General features: G+C 41.8%; 1 protein-coding gene across 2 annotated transcripts; it reads right to left on the bottom strand.

Annotated features, from left to right (window-relative positions):
* Positions 1 to 4,408: 4,408 nt before the first annotated feature.
* TENT5D (terminal nucleotidyltransferase 5D) lies at positions 4,409 to 23,758 on the bottom strand. 2 transcript variants are annotated; one of them, XM_081964131.1, is made up of 3 exons: positions 23,693 to 23,758; positions 16,198 to 16,321; positions 4,409 to 5,866 (listed from the first exon to the last, which is right to left on the bottom strand). In XM_081964131.1, the coding sequence occupies exon 3, from the start codon at positions 5,845 to 5,847 to the stop codon at positions 4,672 to 4,674; it is 1,176 nt and encodes a 391-aa protein (XP_081820257.1). In that variant the 5' UTR covers positions 5,848 to 5,866; positions 16,198 to 16,321; positions 23,693 to 23,758; the 3' UTR covers positions 4,409 to 4,671. The 2 variants fall into 2 exon arrangements, with proteins under 2 accessions (XP_081820257.1, XP_081820256.1); XM_081964130.1 differs by lacking the exon at positions 23,693 to 23,758 and adding an exon at positions 20,728 to 20,793.
* Positions 23,759 to 25,424: the final 1,666 nt, after the last annotated feature.

The following is a 25,424-nucleotide window of genomic DNA, read 5'->3' as shown; positions in this document are numbered from 1 at the left end:
CGGAAGGATCCCACCACCGTGTATACTTTACAGCAATAAAATACTATTCTCCTTTCTAGGCTTACACATAAGATCCTTTACATCAAATCCAATTGTTTATTCGCCTTGCTTAGGACTATCTGACTAGGAGCAACTGTCCAAGGTGTCTTGCACAGATAACTTTGCTACTTCTACTTCTTCTTATTACCCAGTCTTGTTAACTTCCTTAGGCAAGAGCGAGTAAGTGCTGCCTGATGTAACTCCATGTTTTGATACATGGAGAGGCTTGCTCGGCGCTTGAGTGTCTAGTTTGCAAGCAGCAAATGTGACTCATGGCATCTTCTTAGCAGAAGAGCATCTCTCCACAACTCAGGAAAAACTCTGCAGTCAATTTAGATAATGCCCAATTGAGCTGAATGGACTAATGATCCGACTCAGCAGAAATCTGCTTTCTTGGTTCCAATTTTGGGATGTTGTGTGTACGCAATAACTTGGGCATATGGAAAGACTGGTGATATTCCATCCAGTATATGTCCTGGAACACATCTATCATGTACAGTAAGTTATTACTGAATGGTTATTTTTCTTTAACTAGCCACAACTCTCAGTATAATCCAAGCGTACAACTGTAAGTTTGTACAACTTTCATCAATTGGAATGGAGATTTTATAAGGGCTGTTCATATATATATGAATATGGATATATATCCAAGACCAAAAGAGTCACATTTTTTGCCTTGCATTTGAGAAGCTCACAGGAGAAAGTGGAACGTGTACATTTCCTCCGGTGGCTGCATTTCAAAAACGAACAAAAAACGAGAATCAACACTGTTGACAGCATTCCTAAAATCTACTGGAGCTTTAAATCAATAAAATCTTATAGAGATATAAAAATATTCTGCTCAGTTTGATTTCTATATGTACATCCCAAATGATTTCTCTCTGGAGGCGGTCAGCTGCTACCTTTACGTAAGAAATACAAGAATATATCAAGAGATTCAATTTATACCTGAGACTCTATTTTTTTTTTTTTTGCATATTGATGTTCTTCAAACTGTTTAATGGTTCAAATCCATGTCGTGTAACTTCTCCTTAAAATGAACCGAATCCCTGTTTCTGCTGGGTACTAGGGAGCACAATTGAAAACCTGCTGGTATAGTTGGATGAACTAAAAACGTAACGACGGTGTACAAAATGAAACTGGATTAAATGAATAACTGATAGAAAGCAAGACAATGTGGTTGGCGAAGACTGGCAGGTCTTCCATTGTCGATGATATAAATCTTGATTCTCAAAGACATAGTAATCTTGAAAGTCATTAAGGATGGTGGTCATTGCAATTTGCATCCGGGAAATCTGCAAATCGTTTTGGCAACCAAGTTATTTCTAGGGTCTATCCCAGGGGTCAACAACCTTAAACACTCAAAGAACCACAAAGGTCCTAACTGGAAGCCCCCCATTCAATTCTGGAGCTGACCGGAAGTCCGATTCCCCCACCATAGAGTCTTCTCCTAGCGTGGCATCCTTTTTCCTCTGCTGACCAGAAGTCCAGTTCCTCCCACCATAGAGTCTCCTCCTAGTGTGGCGTTCTTTTTCCTCTGCTGACCAGAAGTCCAGGTCCTCCCACCATAGAGTCTCCTCCTAGCATGGCGTCCTTTTTCCTCTGCTGACCAGAAGTCCAGGTCATCCCACCATAGAGTCTCCTCCTAGCATGGCGTCCTTTTTCCTCTACCTGTCCTAACCAAAAGCCCTATCAATTGTGGAGCCGACTGGCGACAGGGAGCCGCAGCAGAGGAATGAAAGAGCCACATGTGGCTCCAGAGCTGCAGGTTGCCAACCTCTGGTCTATCCTGAGTGAAGCTCTGGTTCTTCTTTTGAAACCACGGTGAGTAAAATAGTTAAACCAAGGTTCAGCTCAGTGTCATGGAAAACGCACCGTGCAAAGCAACTCTTTGAATCTACTTAAATGTACAGAAAAACATGGGGAACACATATTTAAAAAACCAGAGTTGGCAACGATAAACTTCTTTCCCCCTTAAGTGTTCTGAAGTTCCCACCCACTTCAGAATTATAGAATATCTGATTAGCTCAAAATATCTGCTGATTTTTCTGTTTCTTGGTTACGTTCTATGAAAATAGGGTGGGAGCAGGCACTTTGGCACATGAAAACTCTTTTCTGGTCTCATTTAAAACAAGACACGTTTTAAAAAATACTGACAAGAAGAACATGGGTTTTTTTTCCCCCAATGCCAGACACACAATATTTGGTGTGTCCACCAAATATTGAATGCAGTTTTGGGGGACAAAAGGAGACGCAAGTGGTCAGCTTTTTCTTAAAGATCCTAAGTCACCCACTATCGCTCCAGTTAATATTTGGTGAGAATTTCAGAATTAGGCATTATAAAACCCTGCACTTTTGAAAGGATACCTCTATTTCTGATCGCTATCGCTTCTGTGTCTTTTATTCAACATTCTATTCCAATCTGTTCCAGAATATCCCTTTGAAAGTGTGTGTGTGTGTGTGTACTGTATATATACAAATACTTTGCTACTCCAAATACAAGGAAATGCTTCCTCCTAAATAAAATCCATGTGGCATATTTAAACTGCCAAGCACTGCATGGTGACATATGGGTGCTCACATAAATTCAAGTCAGAATCTAAGTCACTATTTAAACATTAGTCTTGCAGATGTGACGTGTTTCATGCTACAAAAACATTCTTGACAGGGGGGAAAACATTATTTCATGACCACTGCTGAAGACAAAGTGGAACAAGAAATAAACAGGACTATTCTCTTCAGTGACATTCCCATGCCTTGTAAAACATCTTGCTCCATCCAACATACCAAAGAAATCACCATTAATCAATTTCCTGTCCAGTCAAGGACTTGTTTTCTCCCCTAAAAAGGTAAAGGTTCCCTTCACACATATGTGCTAGTCGTTCCCGACTCTAAGGGGGCAGGGCTCATCTCTGTTTAAAAGCTGAAGAGCCAGCGCTGTCCGAAGACGTCTCCGTGGTCATGTGGCCGGCATGACTAAATGCCCACGGACAGCTGTTACCTTCCCTACCAAAGGTGATCCCTATTTTTCTGCTTGCATTTTTACATGCTTTCAAACTGCTAGGTTGGCGGAAGCTGGGACAAGTCACGGGAGCTCACTCCATTACATGGCGCTAGGGATTCAAACCACCGAACTGTGGACCTTTCTGTCTTAGCCACTGAGACACCCTTTTGTTTTCTCCCTTAGCTTTACAGAATACGAGAGTTGGAAGTTATTTTGGAAGTCTTCTAATCCAACCCCTGCTCAAGCAGGAGACCTTAAACAAATCCTGAGAAATGGCCATCCAATCTTGTCTTAAAAACAGTGATGGAACACCCACAACTTCTGGAGGCAGCTTTGTAGCTTTGGTGTCTGAAGTCTATGAAATGACTCTAGTTCTGTCTAGCTAAGTGCTATGATTCTCCCTTGGCCCCGAACTTCATTGCCACGTGATTCTGAGGTATGCTTGTGTCGAGGTCATACTTAAATATGCAATGTGCATAGGCTTATGGGCATGCAATCTGATAGCTCTCATGCATGGTGTCGTGGGCAATGGATGCCACAAGCCACAATTTTGTATGGGTGGTCTTTGAAGGGGAGAAATTGATAACTTAAATCTCAGTGAAGCTGGTCGTGGGATACCTATTCCTGGTCCAGCAGGTACTTCAGTCGGGCAATGCCAGGCCTTTATTGAATTCAATTAATATCCTCACTCCCAATTACAATTCATATATGGAAGGGCAACTTCTATCTTCTCACAGTTTAGAGTGAAAGGGCTAGACTCCCTTCTACAAACCACGGCAGAACTTCTAAAAATGCTCAGAAGCATTTTTTCCACCCTTCAAGTTTTGTTAGCAATCATGCAGGTCACCTAGTCTCTACGAAACCTCTAGAATCTTTCCTAACCTGGGCGTCACTAGATATCTGAACCATCTCCCAAAATTCCCCAGATAACATGATCATTGCTGAGAATTCTGGGAGTTGAAGTTCACAAGTCTGGAGGCCACCTTGGGGAAAAGCTATATTTATATCAGATTTCCCCAATCTGGTGCCCAGGAAAATTAAATCCTATGCTGGGCTTTAATTCACAAAATTCCCAACCAGCAATGTTTGACATTCTGGGAAATGTAAACCAAACACCATTGGAAAGGTACCAACTTGAAGAAAGCTGCTTCCATAGTGAACTCTCATGGCTGTTGCACTTTTCTTCAGGCATGGCATCATCATCTCCCATCCCCTTGTGACACTTGTAATACCTTATCGCTGGCTACCCTTTTCTAGCCTTGGCCAACTATTGCAATAAAGAGAGAAGAACACAAATTGGTACTTGAAAAAAACAACACAAAGAGATCATTATTTTACAGCACTAGATGAGTATGCAACATGTAGTTAGTCAAAACGCAATCCCCCTGATCTACAAGTCAATCTTTCCCAAGCTGCCTGAAGGTTATTTCAAGGTCTGGACCAATTGATGGACCTTTGCAACAACACACATGTACAGGTGGGGTACACACACCAAAAGATGTCCCGCTAATCAAAAGGGGTGGGAAAATTTGCTTTAACGAGGACTTTATTTCGAAGAGAACTGTTGGGTGGAGCAAGGGCAAAGGAAGAGTTGATTGATGTAAGGCAAGGAGGTTTTTGTGATCGGCTTACACCATGCCACTTTGCATGTGTATATGGAAGGAATAGGGCTGGTAGATAATAGACGGTTGTCCGTGAGCGATATAGTAATTGCTGAAGTTCCTGTCGCTGATATAAGGGGCAGGCTGATAGTAGCAGGTTACGTTGGCTACATTGGGGATGATGTTCTGCTCTCCCAGTACTTTGAGAGCCAGGATTGTAATCATATTTAGCGTTTGCCTTCGTTCGTGGCCCATAAGGCAGACCGTGCTCTCGTTCACCACGCCGCGCAAGGTCATCAGGTAGTCGTACTTGCTCTTCTCTTCCCCGATGAAGTGATTGCGCAGGTAAGACTCAATCTTCCGCTGTTGCTCAGCTACATCTGGAAAGTCAATGAAGAACCGAGAACACATATAACGTTCCAATGACTTGATCTCAACTTCATCCGTCGGCTTGAACTCCCGGACCAGGAGATTGCTGTATTTCAAAAGACCTCCTCCACGGATCTCTTCCGGGTTCCTGGTAGCAATCAGCTTGTATTTCAAGTGGTCCATAGCTTCCTCAAAGTCTCCGTACATGCTCTCCGCAATGACAGACAGCTCTGCGTCTTCGGTAAGTTTGCCATTCTCATCACTGTAGACATCCAAAACAGTGTCAAGGATGATCTGAAAGGAATCTACACTGAACTCAAACTGCCGTCGCAGGGAGTTGACGAACTTGAGCTCCACGTTTTTGCCACTGTTGTTGGACAGGGAGATGAGGCTCCAGCGATCGTGATCGGTGGACACTTTCACCATCTTCTGGACGTACGCCTCCTTCATGGTCTGTGCTGTAATTTTTTCCTTGTTGACGCCTTTCGGTAGAAAATCCAAGAGGCAATTCAAGACCGATTCCTTCACGACCTGGAATTCATGCGCGCTGGGAAGCTCCACCCTAAAAATGATGTCCAGGTCTTTGTAGCTGGTGCCATTTTGCTTCACCAGGATGTGACTTGCCGTGGATCCGTTCAAGCGAATGTCATGGACAACGATCTGTTTCTTTATCAGTTGCTCTTTGACGACATGAATGATGTCTTTTGGCTTTACCTCTAAAGTTGGAAAATTCCCTCTTCCGTGAATGGGGATCACCTCAGTCAGCACTTGATCCAGAATTTTAATCTGTTCCCAGGTGAGATAACTGAATCTGTGATCTAGACCCTCAGTCATCCTGAAATCAGGTGGTCAACTAAGAAGAAAAGCACAAAAAAAGAGGAAGAAGTCAGGAACATCTTAAACGTTTTGGCAGGGTGGTTGCATGATAAAAACTCACGTTAGAATTGATTGACTGATCAATTGATTGATCTGGAGCTGGGGAAGAAATGATACCTTCAGTAATTCCACTGGCCCAGGAGATTTTGACTATGGTCTCCATGCATGCTTTCAAGGTTTGCATAGGGGCCATAAAACATTTATAAAGGGTTTTAATGCAAATTTATAGCGTGTAGCTTTTTACAAGACCAAGGACCTTGAACGGACACTGTTTTGAACCTGGCTTGAGATAAACTCTGTGTATACAGGATTGACAAAGAGTCTAAGCCCACCTTAGACTCCTGTCCTACCACTAAATGTTATCCCAGAATGCCTTTTACTCAGAATGTGTGCAGAAGTTTGAATGAACTAATCAAAAACTAAACAATTTCCTAATTTCCTATCTCCTTACCTTCTTAGGACTATAACTTGGTTCTTTGTATCTTATGATTGATATCATTTACTTAGTACCTTAGTATGATTTATGTTGATTGCTTATTTAGCATCCACGACTATCAGTAAGTGTTGTATCTAATGTTTTATGATGAATATATATTTATAATAGGGAGAAGGTGGCTCAGTGGCTAAGATGCTGAGCTTGTCGATCAGACAGGTTAGCAGTTCGGTGGTTCAAATCCCTAGTGAGCTCCCGTTACTTGTCCCAGCTTCTGCCAACCTAGCAGTTCGAAAGCATGTAAAAAATGCAAGTAGAAAAACAGGGACCACCTTTGATGGGAAGGTAACAGCGTTCCGTGCGCCTTCGGCATTTAGTCATGCCGGCCACATGACTACGGAGACATCTTCGGACAGCGCTGGCTCTTCGGCTTTGAAACGGAGATGGGCACTGCTCCCTAGAGTTGGGAACGATAGCACCTGTGTGCGAGGGGAACCTTTACCTTATTTTTACAGTGACCATAATAATGATCTATGAACTATTGTTGCATGACCATAATAATGATCTATGAACTATTGTTGCATGTCCCCTGAGATCTTATGCACTGGAGACAAGTTCCTTGTGTGTCTAATCACCCTTGGCCAATAAAGAATTCTAATTCTAATAATTCTAATTCCAAACATCCCACGAGATAGTATGGCTCTTAGTTTCTTGTTGCAGTTTGAGGTAGAGCAGTTGCCAAAGCACGCAGTTAATATATAGCATTTCTATTTTATTCCCCCGCCCCCACCAATAACCTGATTCACGCTGCATATCAGTTGAAGAGTTCTTGCATGCTCATTTATCTTAATTTGCTTGCTTCTATTAAATGTGTTGCTGGAGAGGGAATTTCAGATTCTGGTTTTTCCCTGATAGCTATATTGCTGGGGGTGGGTGGATGGGGGGTTGTTCTATTCTGAATCATACCATTAGCTCAGTTTGACTAATAAAAACACACAATTCACCACTTAGAGGAGCATTAAAACGAGGCAACGACAGGGTGTACTTAACAACCCCATGTTGACATAAGGCACTTCCACACTTACTCTGTGTGCTGCCTGTTTTACCACCCAAACACTCGTTTGAGTTCTGCTACTGCGATTTGAAGCTTCAGCTAAATGCTGGTGGGGCCAGCTAGTGCCCCCCCCTCCACAAGTAGAGCAGAAACAGAAAATGATCCTAGTTGTGGGTGGTTGTTGTTGTTGTTTTCATTTTTTGCAATGTTAGGTTTTCACAGCAAGGGAAGACATTTTCAGTTAAAAGAGGCGAACCAACTGTCAGAGTAATAGCAAAAAACCAACAACAACTCCCTTTTAGCTGGAAACAGCAGAAGAAGGAGAAAAACCAGAGAGAGACTTCTCAGAAATTAGATGGCCCAAATCAAGCCATCTCAATTTCAGAGAAGCCCTGTGAAATTATCCTAGTAATACTTTGCCTGGATGAAAATATGAGTTGATTGACTTGAAGTTAATCAGGTAAAAAAAAAAAACTGGGACGGGGGTTTAATATACATGAATACAAATATTAGACAAAGAACCAAAGAAGAAAGACTAGTGAATAAATAAGAAAGAAAATAGAAAATAATGAGGAAGAGGAGGAGAGGGGAGGAGAAGGGAAGAGGAGGAGAAAGTAGGAAGGAGGGAGGGAAGGAAGGAAAGAAGGAAGGAAAAATGGCAAATTAAAAATTAAAAATCAGTTTCTGAATGTCACCAACAGAACATTTGGGAGCCATTGTTTTCCTGGACAGTTATTATGGGTTGCTATAAAACTAAATGTTCCAATGTTGTGATTTTAAATCTGAACTCTATGAATGTAATTAAGTGAAAATTACACAGCTGTGTAATTAAAAGTAATTATAACAGTTAAATGCATCATCAAATATGGCGGGCAAGCACTTTTTAATTTTTTAAAAAATCAGTTATGATTATAAGTTTCTTCATTTCTGCTCAAGCGATCATCTGACTAGTAACAGTGGGCCATATTTGCTCGTTTCTCCAATAAAGAGTTTGTGATCTGGCAATATTTGATATACTTCTAAAAACGGACTTGTTCCCTGTTCAGTTTTTCTACTCTTGCCACCTCTCTGATCAAAAGACCATACCAAGTATGATCTGATGTCATAGTATTTCACTACACAAAATGAGGAATTTGACATTCTTTGGGTGGAGTAACACAGTTGTGGTTGGGGTTGTGGAACTGGGGAGAACAATGGAAATGAAGGAAGAATTAATGGATTACTTTATTTATTTAGCATATGGCATATCATACATGAACTGTCTGTCTGTCTGTCTGTCTGTCTGTCTGTCTATCTATCTATCTATCTATCTATCTATCTATCTATCTATCATCTATCCATCTATCTATCTATCTATCTATCATCTATCTATCTATCATCTATCTATCTTATCCATTTATCATCCATCTATGTCCTCTATCTATCTATCTATCTATCTATCTATCTATCTATCTATCTATCTATCTATCTATCTATCTATCATCTATCTATCATCTATCTATCATCTATCTATCATCTATCTATCTATCTATCTATCTATCTATCTATCATCTATCTATCTATCATCTATCTATCTTATCCATTTATCATCCATCTATGTCCTCTATCTATCTATCTATCTATCTATCTATCTATCTATCTATCTATCATCTATCTATCTATCATCTATCTATCTTATCCATTTATCATCCATCTATGTCCTCTATCTATCTATCTATCTATCTATCTATCTATCTATCTATCTCTATCTATCTATCTATCTATCTATCATCTATCTATCTATCTATCTATCTATCTATCTATCTATCATCTATCTATCTATCTATCTATCTATCTATCTATCATCTATCTATCATCTATCTATCATCTATCTATCTATCTATCTATCTATCTATCTATCTATCTATCTATCTATCATCTATCTATCTATCTATCCATCCATCCATCCATCCATCCATCCATCCATCCATCCAGATTGGTTCAAATGTGGAAAGTTCTGTGTGTGACTTTAAGAGAGTCTGGGCCAAGTTTGCCTTGCCATGCATTTGGAAACTAGTTATCTGGCAGCGCTCCAAATGAGATAAGGTGCGTGTGGATAAACATTCCTCTGAAAGACTGTTTGTTAAAGCTTTGCTGACTGTGAATGAAAGGAATCCATAGTCGTGTAAACAAAAGAGGTTTTGCAGGGACCAAGACTTCGCTTCTTGCTTTCTAAGGAAGCCTGGGTCAGAATAATCATGTGAGGTGCGAATGCTATTCAGGATCGTCCATTGCGGATGTGGTAGTTCAAACCCTGGCACTTCATTGATATGTCTTCCTAAGTCTGGGCATTCAGTGACCCATTTGGCTTTCCATTGGGTATAGGGCAGATGTCGTGCCAATGCAGTGGTGGGATTCAAATAATTTAACAACCAGTTCTCTGCCCTAATGATTTCTTCCAACAACCAGTTCACCAAACTGCTCAAAAAGTTAACAACCAGTTCTCCTGCAGTGGTGCGAACTGGCTGAAACCCACCACTGCGCCAGTGGGAAACTCCTTTGCTTCTCTGTGATTCTTTGACGGATTCCAGAATTTGGCATTTAGCCTTAGAACAAGGAATACTGTGTATCTCAATGAATCTAACCTCCTGTCCCATGTGGGACTCCGAAATAAAATAGCCCCATCAAATAGGAGCATAGACTTGACTTGAATGCATAACATTTCTCTGGAAAATGGAAATGGAAAAACCTTGAGTGTACTCATTCACTGGTTCAATTTGCAAAATTGATTGCACCTTGAAATTGAACATGTCACTGCATATCTGCAGCCTTGCCTCCCACAACTGAGGCCGACATTCTGCCTTGTCCTACAATCTAGGATGATTAAAAAAAAAAACAGATTTTGATTTTCTACTACATGGTGCCTCTTGAGGACTTGAAGCTTACTATCATCTCTACCTTCACTTATCTTTTCTCAAGGTTAGTATGCCCAGTACCTTTGATCTCATGGATTCCTGTCCCCTTATCATTTTTTTGCCCTTTTTATTCTCTGATCTTTCTCCGTCTGTGGTGCTCAGCATTGATCAAGTGCAGGTAAGATTTTTGACTGATGCAGAACATAATGGAATTATTACTTCTCAATGGTGAAGCTTAAAATTACATGTGTCCTTTTCTGCAGACATGTCCTAGTGGTGATATGGATTTAATTTGATCAGCAAGTTCACATGCATACCCCTACTGAGAGAGATACCAGCAAGTTGAGAGAGAGACAGAGAGACAGAGACAGAGAGACAGAGAGAGAGACAGAGAGACAGAGACAGAAACAGAGGGAGGGAGAGGGAGAAGAAGAAAGAAAATGTAAGCAAAAAAATGTTATGATGAATACTGGCATTATTTTGAATATTAATTGTTGTGGAACACAGATTTTTTGTTAAATTTATTTATATGTTTATCTGCATCCTGCCTTTATTATTTCTACAAATAACTCAAGGTAGTGAATACACACAATATTCCATCCTCCTCTCTCACAACAACAGCCTAATGAAGTGAGTTGGGGTGAGAAAGAAAGACTGGGGCAAAGTCACCCAGCCAACTTTCATGCCTAAGGCAGAAGTAGAACTCACAGTCTCCTAATGATTGACCCAAAGTCACCTAGTCAACTTTCATGCCTAAAGTGGGACTAGAACTCACAGTCTCCTGGTGATTGGCCCAAAGTCACCCATCCAACTTTCATGCCTAAGGCAGAACTAGAACTCACAGTCTCCTGGTGACTGGCCCAAAGTCACCCATCCAACTTTCATGCCTAAGGCAGAACTAGAACTCACTCTCTCCTGGTGACTGGCCCAAAGTCACCCATCTAGTTTTCAAGCCTAAGGCAAAATAGAACTCACTTTCTCCTGGCTTCTAGTTGCTGCCTTAACCACTAGATCAAACTGCCTCATGCCTCTCTTTGAGGCCTTTTAAGGGCTATTATAGGTCAAAGATGCTTGTACTTGGCTGAGGAGAAGGCAAAGCTTAGAAGAAGAAGGCTGTATTGGTATACCAAACTTTATATACAGAGACTCAGCTTCGATTCTTGGCATCTCCAAGCATCTGGAAAAACTTCAGCCTGGATCCCCATCTTTCAAAACATCGGATGAATTGTCGTGCACATTAAAATATCTCTTTCCCCAGACATTGACTCATTCATCAATCTATCTTTTACACTCATGCACCTTGTTCAAATTTTGCTTCTAAAATTAAGTTAAGGCTTAGATTGGTTCCTGGCTGACAGAAAACAGAGATGAAGAAAAGGGAAGATGACTTATAGAGAAACCCCTGGAAAGAGATGCAGCTGCCATGGAAACCAGAGATAATGGAGCAAATCCTGAAGACTTAGATAGGCATAGATGTAATCAAAGGCCTGCCTGCCTTATGAGTCAGTAAACAGAAGAGCATCGGACTGCATGCTGGAGGATTTTAGGGGGAAAAGATTGGTCCTCTGTTTGCTAAAATTCAGGATGTATGAAGCAAAAGACAAAATACCACACTGGCTTATAAAAATGGTGATAAATATTCCATTAAAAATATGGCAGACCTAACCAAAATTTGATAAAACCCAGCCTGGAGGAATTGGTAGAAAGCAAAAGTAAGGGGCTAAGACGCTGAGCTTGTTGATCAGAAAGCTTGGCAGTTTGGCGATTCGAATCCCTAGCACCGCATAAAGGAGTGAGCTCCCATTACTTGTCCCAGCTTCTGCCAACCTAGCAGTTCAAAAGCACATAAAATGCAAGTAGAAAAATAGGAGCCACCTTTGGTGAGAAGGTCACAGCGTTCCGTGCCCCTTTGGCGTTCAGTCATGCCAGCCACATGACCACGGAGACGTCTTTGGACAGCGCTGGCTCTTTGGCTTTGAAGCGGGGATGAGCACTGCCCCCTAGAGTTGGGAACGACTAGCAGATATGTGCAAGGGAAACCGTTAACTTTACCTTACGGGAAGAATTCTAAACATCCACTCTGGAGACAGAGAGAAATAAACTTGATGGGACTTAGTTGATTTAGGATAATGCTGATATCTATCATAGCATCCATTTGGAAATATTATGGCTCTGGGTGGAATAGTCTGACTACATTCTGCCCAACTATTTCTTCTAAACAATTACTTACAAGAAAACCACCTTCGAAGGTAAATCAGTCTTCAAATGAAATGGATGGAGATTGTATGTAAATGGCAATATTCCTCCAAAAACTCTGGGTAATTGTCAGTAAAAATGCCCAGAAATATGTATGCAATCTGTGATTTATATCATTTTGTATAAGCATGCCATATATTGATAAGAGCCATGGTGGTGCAGTGGTTTTAGAATGTAGAATTGCAGGCTAATTTTGCCGACTGCCAGCAGTTCAATTCTGACCAGCTCAAGGTTGACTCAGCCTTCCCTCCTTCCAAGGTGGGTAAAATGAGGACCCAGACTGTTGAAGGCAATATGCTGATTCTCTAAACCGCTTAGAGAGGGTTGTAAAGCACTATGAAGTGGTATTCAAATCTAAGTGTTATTGCTATTGTTATTGCCATTCTGCTTTAGGACAAACTGATCAAGAGTCAGACAATGCAATCCATCAGTTTACATGTAAAAAACTCTAGATGAAAAAAAATTCAGGTTTTTTGGGGGAAATCTAATTTTCTTGAAAAATATAATTTGTTTGAAAAAAAAAACAAATTCATTTGCACATTGGAATGTGAATCAATGAATTATTGCCCTTTGGCCACTAAACAAAAATGCAATCACATCACAATTAAAGCATCATACTTAAAATAAAAATCAGCTTAATGCACTTAGCTCCGGTGCATCTACAATAATTGGGCGCTCATCTTAATAGCAACATAAAAGAACTTGGCAGCCATGTTAGTTATACCTGAACTCATATTTCCAAAGACAGTTAAATTACATAAAATACTGTAAACCATTCCTTCCTGGGAATCTCAAAAGTAGTTGATCTATATATTCCTTTCCTGTGGCTATATAAAGGACATGGGATAATAGGAGAACACATGCTACAGTTTTGATGGCACCCAATTCACAAGATGAAATGCTACTAAAGGACTGGAATTTGGCAAAAAAAAAAAAACCCAAATTGTGAAAAAGATCTGATGCTGATATGAAACTTTGGGAACACAGCTCCTCACGTCATCAGACCGCAAGAGTAAGAAATGGAAAAATAGAAGGAGCTAAGAGGAAAAGGACATTCAATAAAAATGAGCCAATCTCCTGTAGTAGGGACTCGCTAGAGCTGCTCCCATTAAGCTAATGTCAACAACCACATTGACAGCCTTTATAATACTACCTTATCTCAAGATAAGGCATGGTTTACTACTGTAACCTTTTCATGCTACTAAAATCCTAGGCATCTCATCAAACAATTAATGAGTAACCCATAACCATATGCTACTTTACTTTTAGTAAAATCTGGGGGAAATGAGAGGAGCTATACAAGGAAAGCTATGCTCCTGGGGAGGAAAGCTATGGCAAATCTAGACAGCATCCTAAAAAGCAGAGACATCGCCCTGCCAACAAAAGTGCGCTAGTCAAGGCTATGGTTTTCCCAGTTGCAATGGATGGCTGTGAAAGTTGGACTATAAGAAAGGCTGAGCGCCAAAAAATGGAGGCCTTTGAACTATGGTGCTGGAGAAGACTCCTGTGAGTCTCTTGGACTGCAAGGCGATCCAACTGGTCAGTCGTAGAGGAGATCAACCCTGACTGCTCTTTAGAAGGCCAGATCCTGAAGAGGAAACTCAAATACTTTGGCCACCTAATGAGAAGGAAGGACTCACTGGAGAAGAGCCTCATGCTGGGAAAGATGGAAGGCAAAAGAAGAAGGGGATGACAGAGACTGCGGTGGCTGGATGGAGTCACCAAAGCAGTCGACATGAACTTAAATGGACTCCAGAGGATGGTAGAGGACAGGAAGGCCTGGAGGAACATTGTCCATGGGGTTGCGATGGGTTGGACACAACTTCGCAATTAACAACAACAAACACAAGGATCCAACTTTCAGCTTAAAAACAATTATATTTTCTAAAGTTTGATCAGGAAAGATTCCTCACCCTGTCCCTCAATCTCAGTACAGTATTTGGTATGCTGGTGCAAACACCAGTATTGAGTGTTCCACACACCTATGCCTGGGGAGCTCTGCCTGATGGTACCTGGGTTAAATCAGGAAGGGCAGAGATGGGAATACTGGGGTGTCAAATTCCATTTCATTCAGGGCTCCATCAGGGTAGTGTTTGACCTCAGGGGGAGGGGGGCATGGTGTGTGTGGCCAGCTTGATGTCATTTGTGTCAGGGGGGGCGCCTGTGGTAGCCTATGTGCTCTCCCAGCGAAAACAGGCTCCCGAGTTCCATTTTCGGCTGCCACAGCTTCCTGCAATGCTCTGCCAGTGAAAATGGAGCTTGGGAGGGCTGCATGCATGGGGCAGATCTAAGTACCTTGCAGGCCGGATTCAGCCCCCGGGCCTTGAGTTTTACACCCCTGTTCTAATATATCATTGGTAGAGTGTCGCACAAGGCCCCACTCTCTTGGGCAGATAAAGCTGGAAGATATCTAATGAGGGAATCCATCTCTTGCTACATCAGCTTGCTGTCTTCTCTAGTACAGATTCCTAAGTGTGATAGGTTGATTCATCGATTGAAATCAATTGATTAAATTGACGGCGTGTTTCTTTAGGGCATTTAATTGGTGCTAGTTCAGGATATAAAATTATTTTTTCTTGATAGACCATTAATGGCTCGTTATCCAGGATTGCTTTTCTCGATAGACTATTGAGACTATAAGAGGAGAGTTAAAACTGTTGTTCAAATCAGTTGCAAATAAATCCATGAGCTGCATTGTTCTGGTGAATTGTTAATATTTTTCTTCTTATTTCCAAATGACAGACAATGATTTTATGAAATGCCAATACAGTACTTATGTTTTCTCAATCATTTGGGATGATTGTGCTGAAAGCTGAGGCAAATTGGTATAGAAAAAGGCATACCTAGTTGTGATAGTTTAATACATCTTTAGAGTAGAGTAGAGTAGAGTAGAGTAGAGTAGAGTAGAGTAGAATAGAATAGAACTCTTTATTGGCCAAGTGTGGTTGGACACGCAAGGAATTTGTCTCTGGTGCAGAAGCTTTCAGTGTACATACAACAACAAAGTAATATAATCATGATAAGATAGGAGGAGGTAATAGAAAAGATGAGAAGGATAAAAGCAATACAGGCCTACTACTTAGGTAAATATCCTCAGGCATAAGTACTGTGGCAATTAGGTATTCAGCAGAGTGATGGCATGGGGGAAAAAACTGTCTCTATATCTAGTTGTTTTGGCCTGCAATGACCTATGGTGCCATCCCGAGGGGAGGAGTTGAAACAGTTTATGTCCAGGATGTGAGGGTTCTGTAGATATTTTCTCAGTCCTCTTTCTGGCTCATGCAGTGTACAGGTCCTCAATGGAAGGCAGGCAAATGACTCTTTTCCCCCCCGAGAGTCATTTGCTTTTACCCAAGTGAATGACTCTTTCTTAGTTCAGTAGGAAATCTGGTTTATGAGACACCACAAGAAGGGGGTGAACTGTGTTCAATTGTTCAGCTTTGTCTCATAGGTCAGGAATCTATAAAGAATGATGTTATTAATTGGACCTGATAGGTTGCTGTGGGAATACACTTGTCATTTTTTTTCCTAGATGAACAAATCTCATGTCCCTTGAATGTTTGCATTTTGTCACTCGTTGCAAGATAATATCACCCGTTACTATTACTGCTACCTGTGATCCACTTTTTCAATATAATTTCTAGAAAGAAGAGAGCATTTTTAAAACTTACGATGGTTGGATTCTTGCCAAGCGTGCACTTCTGCAGAATTAATGTGATGATTCACTGGGTTTTTTGGCAAAAATACAAATGGTCATCTTGCCACGGATAAAATCATGAACCTCCCAAGGAAATGCTGCGGAATAAAACAGACAGTAATACAGAAATTGTTTTTATATAATGTCAGTCCGGTCACAGAAGAAATCAAATGTTAGAATGATTAAATCCTGCATCCCCAACATCTTCTTTAGACACAAGAACCTAGGACTGTTGTGATTCATTAGACTTATATAGCAATAGCACCTAGACTTATATACCGCTTCACAGTGGTTTACAGCCCTCTCTAAGCGGTTTACAGAGTCAGCATCTTGCCCTCAACAATCTGGGTCCTCATTTTACCAGCCTCGGAAGTATGGAAGGCTGAGTCAACCTTTAGCTCATCAGGATCAAACTCCAGGCTGTGGGCAGAGTTAGCTAGCAATAGCACTTATATACCACTTTACAGTGCTTTACAGCCCTCTCTAAGTGGTTTAGAGAGTCTTCCTATTGCCCCCAACAATCTGGGTCCTCATTTTACCCACCTCGGAAGGATGGAAGGCTGAATCAACCTTGAGCCTGGTGAGATTCGATCTACCAAACATCTGGCAGCTGGTGTTCAGCAGAAATAGCTTGCAGTACTGCACTCTAACCACTGCACCATCGCAGCTCATTATCCATTTCCTTCAGCAGCTCAGGGTAATGAACATTACATGCCCTGCTCCACATTTTCCCCACAACAGCCCATGAGGCAAGTTGGGATGAAAGAGTGTGAGATTGGTCCAAAGTCTTTAAGGATCAACATCAGATTTGCTGAAACCAAATATGTTGTCGATCCCAAGACAGAAGCAGGTGTCATTAAAGCTTAAGATGGAAGACCAGAACAATCATATTCAAGAGCTTTACAGACTGGGTGGGAAAGGCTGATGGGCAATATTAACCCATGGGCTGGGCTACTATATCTGTGGTAGACAGAGTTCATATCCATCTGGACCGTTGGCATCCCATTCCCTTTAAAAGATGTTCTTCATTGATAAAATGGCTAGACAATAGAAAGAGGAGGAGGAAACCATGAAGGAAACAAAGATTGTTTGGGCTAAAATCTTTGGGTACAATATTGAATTGGAGCACTGGGAAAAATTAGGGTGGGGGGAATATAAATTGACTATGTTGGCGTCATACAAGGAAAGCATCTACAAAATGTTTTATAGATGACATTCATCCCTGGTAAGATTGGCCAAAATGTTCCTAAATAGATCTCCAAACTGTTGGAAATGTATCCATCAACAGGGGACCTTCTAAAAAAATAGTTAATTCTAGGTGATAAATAAGTAGAACGTTGTAGCTGCTTATAGAATGTTTTCGGTTTTAAAATGTTTATTCGTTAACAGATAACCCATCATGACATTTATTATAATATAAATATAAATGATTCTAGACAAAAGTACTTTCAAACAAATATAGTTAAATGAGAACGTTGGTATATTGATGGTATAAAGATTTTTGATTTAAAATGTACAATTCAATTTGAATGAAATATAAAGAATGATTGTAGTAACGCACGAAATTTAATTGTAACCAATCGACATGCTTTCTGGAAGATGTAATGAAGAGTGTTTTTGTGTGTGTTTTCTGTTTAATTAAAACAATAAATAAATAAATTTAAAAAAACCGAACAGGGGACCTTCTCTCATATGTGGTGGATGTGTCCGAAAGCCAAATAATTTTGGACAAAAATTCAAGAATGGTTGGAAGAAATAACAGAACAAAAAATTGAAAGGAAGCCTAAGCTGTTTCTTCTAGGAATAATAAAAAAAAATATTAGTAAGGATATCCAATATATAATGTCTCATATAATCATTGCTGCCAGAATCTCATTTGCAGAGTTCATTAAAAATAAGGTGCTAGAATGATCGGAAATGGACAAACTAACAATGGAACTAAGAGAGAGAGAGGAAACAGAGTACTGCAAGATATGGAATAGGTCAGGGGTGTCCAAACTTGGGAACTTTAAGACTTGTGGACTTCAACTCCCAGAATTCCCCAGCCAGCCAAGGGGGTTGAAGTCCACAAGTCTTAAAGTTCCCAAGTTTGGACACCCCTGGAATAGGTGGTATAACTGGCTTGAAAAGAGATGTCAAATCAATGCATAATGAATACATAGTAAACACAATAAAAGGAGATGGCATATACTTAGAAAGGATAGAGATGGAAATATTGTATATACACATGTATATTGTAAAAATGCGAAAGGAATAAGACAACAGGTTGTAAAATGGAAAACCCAAAATTAGAAAAAAGAAATACCGATAACGGAAAGCTGTAAAAATGTAATTGCGATTTTAATGTTTGGAAAATGTCAAGTAAAAACACTTAAAAAAAACAGAAGTCAGAAAGGAGGAGACAAAAAAAGAAGAAATGTTAAAATGGAGAGGTGTTAAAGAAGACAATGTTAAGTATTATTGTTATAATATTATTATCAATATTATAGTGATGAATATCACAGCAAATATGTGGATCATGACCGCTTAAAAACAACTGTACCCAGACCACACACTGTTTGATGGACATTGAATTTTTACATGTTATATCAATACAATAAATAAAACATGAAAAAAAAAGAGATGTTCTTCACCTTTGCTCGAAAAGTTATACAAAGAAAACCCAACAACTTTGTTTCCAGTTTTGGTAAGTCATTTGGATGTTACATTGATGCCCCATCCCAACTGATTGACCAGTTTAGGAAAATCTTTCCTTTACTTGACAAATCCTCCTCATTTAACAGAGTTGAACCACTTTAGAAAGTGCTGGGAGCCAAAAAAATAAAAACAAAATGACAAGATTTATTCGTTTGTTCATTCATCCATTCCTTTTGTCAAGCATGTACTAGATAACCTGTATAAACATGATTTTGGATACATGAAATGGATATGAATAAAAAGAAACATTTGGACAGGAACGGTAGGCACATTGGTGCGCTTATGCACGCCCCTTACAGACCTCTCAGGAATGGGGTGAGGTCGACAGTAAACGGTCTAATGGTAAAGTTTTGGGGGTTTCGGGAAGAAACCACAGAGCCAGGTAGTGCATTCCAGGCATTGACCACTCTGTTACTAAAGTTGTATTTCCTGCAAAGTTCATAAATGAAGCTATCAGGCCCAAGGCGAGTGGTCAGGAAGGAACAAAGCATCCAATTCTCCTCCTAAGTTAATGAGGGGAAAGGAGATGGGGAAGGAAGCTGGGTTCAATTACATCCAGAAAATATGAAAGGAAGGAGGCTTTCTTGACCGAAAGCCTCTGTCTGAGGCCATTCATACAACTGCAATTGTTCATTACATGTAATAGCTGAGTTTGAAAGAACTGGACAAGTCTTTAAAATTGAATTAAGAAGGCGCAGAATGACATCTACCAGCTTTTCTTATGTTTCTAACAAGAGGCCAATGATCTATTTTATAATGATATACTGTCTAATTTCCTTCTTTCTGGGAAACAAGCTCTCGCGTTGTGAAAAGAAATGGAGACAAGCAGGGGGAAAAAAAACCCTAACCGATCTGATTCACACACTAGAATTAAACCTCAGTGCCTTAAATGAAAGTTATTCAACAAACATCCACCAGAACAAAAGAAGGTTTCATCACCTGCTTTGTAAAAATATGTAGATGTGGTCAATCAAGATATTTATTTACAATGAAGATGCTTAAGAAGAAGGCAAGGGCAAACCACTTCTGAAATCTTGCCAAGAAAACTGCAGGAACTTGTCCAGGCAGTCATCAACACTTGACTTAAAGGCACACACAATAATATTGAAGCCAGCCTAAGTCTGGTGAAAGTCATCGACAGTCATGAGATTTGAGTTAATGACTATATATTACCATTATTATTTTCCTTGGATTTCCTTTAAAAAGGGCAAGGCAACATCCAAATGCCTTACCAGCTCCGGTCAAAACTGGAAACAAAATTCTTGGGTTTTGTAGTATAACTTTTCAACACAACACAGACACACACATTTGAGACCCTAAATTGAAACGAATTTCATTTGGATAGTTCTTGATTCATGTAGAAATGCAGTTTTTAAGCAGCCCCCTCGCCAACCAGAACATAGCAGCTTTACCCTGTTCTCCTACATTTGCGTTATTGCCCAAGATCTAAAACTGAACAGGGCCCCCATGTATACAAAAACAAACCCTAGATTGGCATTTGAGGTTTGCTTTCAAGCCAGCTTGGTACAAAGAGATAAAGTGAAGGGTGCTGCGTTGCACCACAACTTTGGGTTCTGCTTCTGCTCCAGCGTGCTGCTATTGCCCAGCTTCCAGCTGTGATGGAAAATAAGGAGGAGGAAAGAGCTTAAGAGAATTTGATGGTTTCTTCCAAAGGGATAACTCTCGTGCTGATTCATTGCAGCTTTGGGCTACCGACTCCTTGGGGAAAAAAAAAAGAATGTACAAAGAAGAAACCGAGGGAATCAATTGAAAAGGATCGTGTTAGAGAGACAGCTGTCGTAGTTACCCCTGCTTTGGATCTCCTGAAGTTCTAAGCTCCGGACTGCAAATGTTTAGACAACTTCAATCAATCAATGACCGGCCAGGAGGAATTGAATACATCTGATCCAGCTCAAACAGCTTTTGATTGCTTGGGGGTGGGGGCGTGGCGGAGAGTAAATCCCTCAGACCAATGATTCATTCAGGAAATTCTCCTGTCACCAGAATGTCCTTGAGACAGTTGGTAGGGATAATTAGGAGGTGAAATTTGAAAGGAAAAATCATCTCGCTATGACAGCAAAGTTAATCATCCAAGTTTTTTAAAAAGGAGGAGGAAAGGGGATAAGAGGAGGGGGAGGAGGGCAGATCCACAACTGGACATTCAATGGTTCGATGCCCAGTCATACTTTCCCACTGCTTCGGTGCCTCTCCCAGCCCAAGCAATTCCTCTTGCAGAGTAGAACTTCTCCATGTGAGCCTCTCCACCAGACACAAGGGGGTCAGCTGAATGAATGAAATCGCAGAAGTTCTCTCCCTAATCTGCGATTTCCCTCACTGCTTTTTCCCCTCCCACCCCAAGGAGGACAAGTAGGCAGACAGATGCCTCTCGGAAAGAAAAAAAGAATGAGCTATGGATCACCTATGCGTGATCCTAGAGAAGAAAAGAAAAGCAGACCCGTTTATTGACAGCATCCCATAATAGTCAGGTCTTGGGAATGTGACTGAAAAGGGTCTGGATGGGTTTTGGGGATTGGTGGAAACTTGTCTAGCCCAGAGTTTTTTCTCCACTAAGAGGAAAGTGCATGAATTTTACTAACAGGACACAAATTCTACATTCAGAAGAATTTCTGAAGAAGATATCTTCTCATCAAACATGGGGATTTTTCCTGTCGGTGCAAGCTGAAACAAATCACAGTAGATGGCATACACACCCTATGCCTCACATGGTTTTATGGATTTTTTTAAAAAAACGGAGACCCTCATTAATCAGCAGATGACACCGAAGGAATCCAAGAAGGTTCACAATAATCAAATTAAAAAACTCAACAAGTTCCCATAGAATCCTGGAAATTCAGAGAGCTGCATTGCTTCGTTGAGCCCCCCAAGTGGCTTTTGAAGGAAAGGCAGCTGAAGACTTTGAGTGCGCTATCGCTTGTTGAGTAGTTAAGAGAATATTTGTATCTACTTTTAACTGCTGACATTCTACAAGTAAGGGATTATATTCAGGGATTAAAACTTGTAAGCAGAAAAACTGCCTTTGCCTCGACCAGTTGCAGTTCTCATGCAGAGCCTAAGTTTAAGGAACTCATAAAGGCAGGATTCTTAATAGAAAATAGTTCTCCAGATACCATACAAACATGAACCTAAAGCCTACAAATTTACACAAGGCCACATACACTGCTTAGATCCTCTCGTGTCTTTCCCCAGCTTGTGAGTTCCATGCAATTCAGTTCCCATTTGTATCCATCAGCACAACCATTGATGTAGGATACTAAGAGATAAATACATTCTTAGATCAATAGGTACATGAAGCCAGTTGCAACCTACAGAAAACTCAGGGTTTCTGTAGCAATACCACTTAGACTTATATACCATTTCCCAGTGCTTTTACAGCCCTCTTTAAGTGGTTTACCGAGTCAGCTTCTTGCCCCCAACAATCTGGGTCCTCATTTTACCCACCTTGGAAGGATGAGTCAACCTTTAACTGTAGCAGTTAAAGAGTTTTTTTTTTAAAAAAAAATCTAAAATGCCATCCTTTAATGACTTCTATCATTGGGACAGCTTGTCTGACCTAAAGTAAAGCAATAACAGTAATAACAATAGACACATATTGTTCTATTTGAATGGAAATTCTTATGTGATTTTCCTCACAATGTATGGGTATTATAATGAACCTGTAGCACATATAGGAAAGTCACAGAAATGAAAGACATACATCTAAATATTTCTAAGTAGTGGTGTAAAAGTTCCAACCCCAACATCCATTTAGTGTAACAACATGCTTTGGTTTAGCTCCTATTCTTGCCCTTTATCTACCCCGTCCCCAAATCTCACTCATTTTAGTGAATCTCTAGAAAACTAGAAGCATCTAGAGACTTTTGTGAGATTACAAAATTCAGAGCTTAGCAAGGCAGGCCTTTCCTGCTAGTAACATTGCGTCTTTCTGCCAAATTCAGATTCAAACTCACAGAGTTGGAAGGGACCTTGTAGGATTTAGTCCAACCCCCCACCCAAGCAGGAGACCCTACACCACTTCTGACAGATGGCAGTCCAGTTTCTTCTTGAAAGCTTCCAGTACTTTCATGGATATTGGATTCTACGGATAAATATTGAAGGCAAGGCTCCAGGGAAGTCCAGAAACAATAGTAACAGTATTCATGGATGGAGACCACACCAAGAAATGTTCCTGAGCTCCATCACACTCTTGTTGGATTGTTCCCTCCAGATCAAGAGGATTTCCAACAACGTCTTGCACGGATTTCAAATCAGGCTGTTTAACCTAACAATTTGCTGACCTCGGGTTCAAAGTCTAGAGGCAAGGGGAGGGGGGAGAAAAACCCAAATACTTATCAGCCAATACAGTTGGCTATAGAAAGGGGTCTTGAAGATTTAGCTGGGACTTAAGGGAGAAAAATCTTCTTAGCTAAGATTTGGTGAAGACTACATTCAAAACTCGGAGCTCCATGTGAGGAGTCCTTCTATTTGATCGTGAAGTGTTGAACTATGTTGAACTTCAACTGGTCAATCTCGCAGGTCTCCGGAATGCCTTCCCAATGCAAGGACCCCTTTGCCCGAGGCTCAAGAGTTTTGAATGCCACCTTCACCACCAAGCCCGGAGATCACAACACCATTCCCAATAATAATAACAAGAGCAGGAATTCTAATAGCCAAAAAAACCAACAACGATGCTACGAAATGCTGGGGACCTCGCTCACTCCAAGGTCCTCTTGTCTTTCCCGCCTGCTCCTCTGCCCCAAGAGCGAAGTACTCACCGGGACGGCCTCGTGGAAGCGTCAGCTTAAGGTCCCCCCTCTCCCCGCTGGCGTCCCCCAGCCTGCCGGCGAGGGGGTGGGGAGACGCGCCCCTCACTGCCCTTCTCTTCCCTCCGTTTCCTCCCAGAAATGGATGGCTCAGCCCCTAGCTGGTAAGGACGCCGGGGGGAGAGCAGCGATCACAAGGGACCCCCAGGACCCGCCAGTCCCCCCCAGAGACGAGGGGGGAATGGGAAGGGAGAACCCGACAGCCGGGACCGGGAGGGGAGGGCGGGGGAAGAGAAGCGCGGAGTGGCGGCGCCGCGAGGCTGCTGTCCTCCTCCACGGTGGTGCTGAAATGCGCCCCGACCCTCCCGCTGGCTCGCCCGCTCGCCCGCCTCCCGCGGCTCAGCCCTTGTAGCGTAAAAGAGTGCCCATGGCAACCCCGCGTCACACAGTTTGAGGTGGGGCTGCCGGACAGGGCTTCCACGCCGCCCGGAGAGGGGCTCAGGCGTGGGGAGGGGGGCGAGGATCTCTCCTCACGCCGGCCTGCCGGCAGCCCTTCGCCCGTCCTCGATGTTCAAAAGCGCCACCGCCCTTCCCAAAGACGATCGCAGGCAACTTTCTTTTAAGGGGATGGGTGGGTGGGAATCTCCCCTTCCCCCTTGTTTGAAGCCAGCTGGGCAGGGCGGAGCTCCGGCACGTTGTTTACCAGCCTGGCTTTGGGGGGAGCCCCCCGCCCTTTAACGAAAGGTAGGCTTGGAGTCCCGACAGTTAGGCCTGCTTGAGCCCCGGAGCCATCCAAGCAGACCCCGATTCCATCCCTGTGAACCAGCCGGCTGGTTTCGGTGGGGAAGCCAAACGGCAGAAACGACGCGTGATAAATAGAGGTGACACCCTCCGCGCCGCGTAGAGAGAACCACGCCTTAATAAGTAGGCTGAGAGAAGGGTGTCAGTTCCAGAAATTGAAAAATCACGAGAGGAAAACATGCCAGATAGCTCCAGTCGATCAATCTTCCCTCTTTCTGCTTTGCATATTCAGGGACTTTTCCCTGTACTTTATTATTATGCCAGCAGAGGCTGCTTGCCAGCTTGCCAAGATTCAATTTTGAGAATGCAGTCCTAAGCGGAGAACCGCTCAATTCACATTCACTTGTAGTGCTCTGAGATTTAGACCAGGTTCACACATGACATGAATGTATGTTTAACTATGGTTTAGACCTGTGATGGCGAACCTATGGCACGCGTGATGGAAGTGGCACATAGAACCATCTCTCCAGGCACACTATCTATCGCCTGTTACTCTTCCGGGTTCCTGTGCATGCTGGCCAGCTTGTCTTCATGTGCGTGCAAGAGCGCCAGAAACTGGAACCAAGTGGCCAGTGCGCATGCATGCCCCAGAAACTGGAAGCTCAGCTTCCCAGCGTGCATGTGCATGCCGGGGAGCTGCTCTTCCGGTTTCTGGTGCCCCCCTCCTGCCGCACATGCGCACTAGGGAGCTGCTCTTCTAGTTTCCGGCATTCCCCCTCATGCGCACACGCTCCCGTGTTGACACTCAGCCTCTACCATTTCTTATCCAAGATGCACAGCATAATTATATAAACAAACTCCGAATTATAGCTTGATAAACAAACTCTGAATAATAGCTTGATAAACAAAGTGCAGATTTTGAATGGAAATTGAAATTTTAGGTTCCATCCATCAAACTAAGAACCTTGATTAAGAGGTAATCAAGTTACCTAATAAAAAACGT

Source organism: Natrix helvetica (genome assembly GCF_964273705.1).
Source record: "Natrix helvetica genome assembly, chromosome: 11".
Taxonomy (NCBI): Eukaryota; Metazoa; Chordata; class Lepidosauria; order Squamata; family Natricidae; genus Natrix; species Natrix helvetica.
The sequence above is the reverse complement of the archived record's forward strand: the minus strand, read 5'-3'. Positions and strand labels throughout refer to the sequence as shown.

What these genes read in the sequence shown, in the direction of transcription:
- TENT5D (XM_081964131.1), bottom strand. Translation starts at nt 5,847, where the DNA reads ATGACTGAGGGTCTAGATCACAGATTCAGTTATCTCACCTGGGAACAG.